The sequence below is a fragment of the Lepidothrix coronata genome, unplaced genomic scaffold (genome assembly GCF_001604755.1).
Source record: "Lepidothrix coronata isolate B3197 unplaced genomic scaffold, Lepidothrix_coronata-1.0 Scaffold389, whole genome shotgun sequence".
NCBI lineage: Eukaryota > Metazoa > Chordata > Aves > Passeriformes > Pipridae > Lepidothrix > Lepidothrix coronata.
The window spans coordinates 32,131-37,833 of record NW_016690569.1 but is presented as its reverse complement, the minus strand read 5'-3'; the positions used below and the strand labels follow the sequence as shown (position 1 = coordinate 37,833).

The window sequence follows — 5,703 nt, the reverse complement described above, 5'->3', positions numbered from 1 at the left end:
CTCAGGGCAGGAGGGTTCTTTGCTTCTCCCTGGCCTTTCTTCACGCTGTCTCCCATCAAAATTCCAATATTTAGGATCTAGGTGTCTCTCCAGCTTCTCTTGGTGCCTGGTTTTGGGTTTTACCTGAATTAATTTAGTGGTCAGAATAATCAGAGCAAGTGCTAATCAAACTTTTCCATGAGCTCCAAACCCCTTCCTTCTGAGCCTCCAAAGAGACAGAGAAATAAAGGAATCTTGAAACAGGGAGATAAAGGACTCCTTGCCCAGGGAAGCTGTGGCTGCTCATCCCTGGAAGTGTCCAAGGCCGGGTTGGACGGGGCTTGGAGCAACCCAGGATGGGTTGGAACCAGATGGTTTTCAAGGTCCCTTCCAACCCAAACCAGCCCACGATTCCACGAAACGTGTCGTGAGCGTCCTTGTGCCTCCTCATTCCAGATTTATGCAGAGCTGGACCACCTTGCATCCGAGCACAGCTTCGTGGAGAAGATCCAGATCGGGGAGTCCTACGAGAAGCGCCCTCTGTACGCCCTCAAGGTACAACAGAACGTCCCAGGGTGTGCCTGGCGTGGGACAGGCACGGCAGAGCTTGACCCAGATCACCCCAGCCTGCCTGGGATGGTCTTGGCTGGTGGATGATTTGACTCTTTCCCTCCCATTCCCACAGTTCAGCACCGGCGGATCCAACCGCCCGGCCATCTGGCTCGACGCCGGCATCCACTCCCGGGAGTGGGTCACCCAGGCCAGCGCCCTCTGGATCGCCAACCAGGTCCCCTTGAGCTTTTCTGCTTCGTCCTGGGAGTGCCTCAGAGCATTCCGAGGACGTCACACCCGTGTGTTTAATTAACTCTGCTGATCCTCCGCCCCTCGCAAAACTGACTCCAGGAGGAGGATGTTGAGGCTGCCCGGAGCACACGGTGTCTTGTTGAGAGTTTAGGCAGACAAAATGCAGTAGTTTAGGGAGACAAAATGCAGCAGTTCAGGGAGACAAAGTGCAGCAGTTCATGGGAAGTTGTTGACAAAAAGGGGGCTGATAATCCCACAAAAAAAACCAAGGCCTTGGAGATTGTTTGGCTGCTTCACTTTCCCGGCGCAGGGAGACGCTCTGTGGTTGGTTCCCTCCCACAGCAATGCTCCATCTCTCTGTAAATTTAAACCATCTCAAGCGTTTAAACCCTGCTGGAGGTGCCTAAACCACCCCAGGAGTGCAGCCCAGTTGAGTATTCCCAGCCTGGCTGCTCTGCTTCAGTCCCAGTGTGGGATCTTGGTCAGTTCTCCGGGACAAGGGAGTGGGAAATTTTGTTGCCTCCTTCCATTAACCTCCAAATCAAACAAATTAATTGGCCACCAGACAACTGATACTCTTGTTCCCCTGCCCCAAAATCCAGACGCTGTTCCCAGCTGTGAGGGCCCCTGGGACAGGAACGCTCTGCTGACCGGGGTGTGCTGTCCTGTCTCTGCCCAGATCGCCTCCGGCTACGGATCCGACTCCTCCATCACCTCCCTGCTGGACAAGATGGACCTTTTCCTGCTGCCAGTGGCCAACCCTGATGGCTTTGTGTACACCCACACCTCGGTGAGTGAGGGGGCCGATCCAGGGAGCTGCCCTGCTCTTCCAAGGAAATAATAAACACAGGCAAACGGGCTCTGGAATTCCCTTTCTTAGCGCTGTGAGAAGGAACTACAAGGAGGAATTTTAAATTACTCACCTTAAACACCCCACCCCCATCCGGTTCTGACCATTGTCCCATCGGGAATAATGCTGGGATCACGCCTGGGATCCCCCCCCGGGGAATGGCAGCTCCTTCTGGGAGCAGTTCCGACCCAAACACCCGGATTTGCTCATTTTTGGGAGCTGTTTCCTCTCTTCCAGAACCGCATGTGGAGGAAGACGCGCTCCAAGAACGCGGGCAGCGTCTGCTACGGGGTGGATCCCAACAGGAACTGGGATGCGGGCTTTGGAGGTAGGAATGAGGAGTTTCTGGGCCCTGGATCCCGTCACAGAGCACCGGGAATAACACAAGGGACTCCAAGCGGTCCCTCGGGATGGAGCCGTTTCCCATTTTGCGTGGATTAATCGCCCAAGAGCACGAGGTGAAGGTGGCACTCGTGGAATCACGGAATTACAGGCTGGTTTGGCTTGGGAGGGACCTGAAACACCGTTTAGTTCCAGTCAGGGACACCTCCCAGTGCTCCAAGCCCTGTCCCAGCACAGAACACCTCCGGGGGTGGGGGTTCCAGGTCGCGTCATCTCAAAGCACATCCCTTAAACATTCCCGCCCTGGCGCTGCTGTCCGAGGGTTTGCCGGCATTTCAGGCCTTGCCTCAGTAGAGCCTGGCTTTGTTGGGCCTTCCTCGACCTCCCAGGACTGTCCCTTCTCACTGGTTTGTCCCCTCCAGGTCCCGGGGCCAGCAGCTGGCCCTGCTCCGACTCCTACCACGGCCCCAGCGCCGAGTCCGAGGTGGAGGTGAAATCCGTGGCCGACTTCATCAGGAACCACGGGAACTTCAAGGCCTTCCTCACCCTGCACAGCTATTCCCAGCTCCTGATGTATCCCTACGGATACAAGTGCACCAGGCCCGACGACTACGCCGAGCTGGTGAGACACGAGAAGCTTTGGCTTCTCCTCCTCTGGGCTTTGGCTTCTCCTCCTCTTGGCTTTGCCTTGTCCTCCTCTTGGCTTTGCCTTCTCCTCCTCTTGGCTTTGCCTTCTCCTCCTCTTGGCTTTGCCTTCTCCTCCTCTGGGCTTTGGCTTCTCCTCCTCTGGGCTTTGGCTTCTCCTCCTCTGGGCTTTGCCTTCTCCTTCCCTTTCTGGCTGCCTCCCGGAGCTCTCCGTGCTCCAGGCTCTTCCCTAACAACAGCCACGTGGACCTCACCGCCGGAATTCCGACGGGAAAGCCCCTCTGGAGGTCTCCATCCCAGCCCTGGGCTGAAAGGGGTTTGGAGTCGGAGCCGGTTTGGGATGGGGTGGCTCAGGGTCAAGCTGAGCTTTGGGTCACTGTTTTGATTTGTTTCCACGTTTCTGAAGGCAAATCCCACAAATTCCCAAAGTTTCGCCCTTCCAAAAGCTCTCCTGGATTTTTTCTTCGTCCCTAATGCCTAAATGCAGTTTTTTCCCCCGTGGCAATTTGTTGCCACTTGTCCTTTCTCCCACTTCCATGAAGATCCCGGCTCTCTTTTCCATAAAAGCCCATCATGGAGTGGAAATGAGCACAAAGCTGATCCTGGAGTATTGGAATATCCCCGATATTCCTTGGGATTTTCTGGTATCTCTTGAACCTTCCCTTGACAGTCAGTGAGATGAAACACTGGATGGTCAGTTATGGAACCTGTTGGGAATTATTCCACCTGCGGTGCCCCTTCCCAGAAATCCTGTGGGAGCTGGGAGTGCTGGGGGTGGGTGGAGGTTCCTCTGAGTGTCTCGTGAAGTTTGGCTGCTTCCTGACTCGCCCTCCCTGTTCTGCTCTCCAGGAATCCCTGGGAAGAGCCGCTGCCAATGCCATCAAATCCGTGTACGGCACCACCTTCCAAGTGGGGCCCATCTGCTCCACCATCTGTGAGTGTGGGGCTGCTCAGGGCTCGTTGGGCTGGCCCTGGACAACAATTCCTGTCCCTGGACAACAATTCCTGTCCCTGGACAACAACCCCTGTCCCTGGACAACAACCCCTGTCCAACAATCCCTGTCCCTGGACAACAATCCCTGGACAACAATCCCTGTCCCTGGACAACAATCCCTGTCCCTGTCAAACAATTCCTGTCCAACAACCCCTGTCCCTGGACAACAATTCCTGTCCAACGATCCCCGTCCGTGTACAACAATTCCTGTCCAACGATCCCCGTCCGTGGACAACAACCCCTGTCCAACAATTCCTGTCCCTGGACAACAACCCCTGTCCCTGGAAAACAATCTCTGTCCTCCCACAATCCCTGTCCCAGGACAACAATCCTGATTCCAGGACAACAATCCCTGTCCCCCCACAATCCCCATCCAACAATTCCTATCCCAGGGCACCAATCCCTGTCCCCACAATCCCTATCCCAGCACAACATTCCCTGTCCCCCTACAGTCCCTGTCCCCACAGTCCCTGTCCCCACCATCCCTGTCCCAAAATAACAGTCCCTCTCCCTGCCAACAATCCCTGTCCCAGCGCAACAGTTCCTCTCCCCACAATCCCTGTTCCCACAATCCCTGTCCCTGTCCAACAATCCCTGTCCCAGGACACCAATCCCTGTTCCCACAATCCCTGTCCCAGGACACCAATTCCTGTTCCTACAATCCCTATCCCCCCCACAATCCCTATCCCAGCACAACATTCCCTGTCCCCCACAATCCCTGTCCCAATATAACAGTCCCTCTCTCCCCCAACAATCCCTATCCCAGCACAACAGTTCCTGTCCCCCACAATCCTGTCCCCACAGTCCCTATCCCTCCACAATCCCTGTCCAACAATCCCTGTCCCCCACAATCCCTGTCCAACAATCCCTGTCCCCCACAATTCCTGTCCAACAATCCCTGTCCCCCACAATCCCTATTCCCTCAATCCCTGTCCCCCACAATCCCTGTCCAACAATCCCTGTCCTCACAATCCCTATCCCAGCACACCAATCTCTGTCCCAGGACATCAATCCCTGTCCAACAATCCCTGTCCCCCACAATCCCTGTCCAACAATCCCTGTCCCCATAATCCCTGTCTCCCACAATCCCTATTCCCTCAATCCCTGTCCCCCACAGTCCCTGTCCAACAATCCCTGTCCCCACAATCCCTATCCCAGCACACCAATCCCTGTCCCAGGACATCAATCCCTGTCCAACAATCCCTGTCCCCCACAGTCCCTGTCCAACAATCCCTGTCCCCACAATCCCTATCCCAGCACACCAATCCCTGTCCCAGGACATCAATCCCTATCCAACAATCCCTGTCCAACAATCCCTGTCCCTCGGAAGCCCCTGAGCATTCCCCCCCCAACCCTCCTCCCCGTCCCTCCCAACCCCAAACCGCAGCCCCCCCCCCCCCCCTACACTCCCATATTCCCGCGCTGATCCCTCTGTCCGCATTCCCATTCCCTGTTCCCAGACCAGGCCAGCGGGGGCAGCATCGACTGGGCCTACGACATCGGCATCAAATATTCCTTCGCCTTCGAGCTGCGGGACACGGGACGCTACGGATTCCTTCTCCCCGCCAACCAGATCGTCCCCGCCGCCACCGAGACCTGGATGGGCCTCAGGAAGATCATGGAGCACGTCCTGAAAAAGCAGGACTGAGCCCCGGGAGCCGGCAAAGGGCTCTTCCCCGGGCTGGGATGAATAAACCCCTCCCGTGCATCCCGCTCCTGGAGTTGTTGGATTGTTCCCCACATCCCGTGGGATGAGGGGTTGGGAGACAGCTCGTCCTGCCCACTCATCCCCTTCCACACCTCCCGCTATCCCAGGTTGCTCCAAGCCCCGTCCAGCCCGGCCTGGGACACTTTCAGGGATGGGGAGAGTCAGGAGGGGTGGGCAGGGATGAGCCTGGGCTCGGAAAAAAGTAAGGAAAAAGAGTCCGTTAAAACCCGTGGATAACGGGGGGTTGGATGAGCTCAGTGGCATTTGGACTCGTTGGGAAGCAGGAGCGCAGTGAGAAAGAGGGAAAATGAGGAAATGAGGGAAGCAGGAAATTCCCTGGTGACTGAAGGCAGTCACGGAATCACGGAATGGTTTGGATGG

At 56.2% G+C, this 5,703-nt stretch overlaps 1 protein-coding gene across 1 annotated transcript in view; it reads left to right on the top strand.

The window, feature by feature from the left end:
- Positions 1-5,262, top strand: part of LOC108509687 (carboxypeptidase A2-like) — a 12,804-nt gene extending 7,542 nt beyond the window's left edge. The window contains exons 5-11 of the mRNA XM_017839230.1: positions 436-534; positions 665-766; positions 1,463-1,573; positions 1,871-1,961; positions 2,398-2,597; positions 3,470-3,554; positions 5,075-5,262. Coding sequence (XP_017694719.1) covers positions 436-534; positions 665-766; positions 1,463-1,573; positions 1,871-1,961; positions 2,398-2,597; positions 3,470-3,554; positions 5,075-5,262 — 876 coding nt within the window. The remainder of the gene's footprint in view (positions 1-435; positions 535-664; positions 767-1,462; positions 1,574-1,870; positions 1,962-2,397; positions 2,598-3,469; positions 3,555-5,074) is intronic.
- Positions 5,263-5,703: the final 441 nt, after the last annotated feature.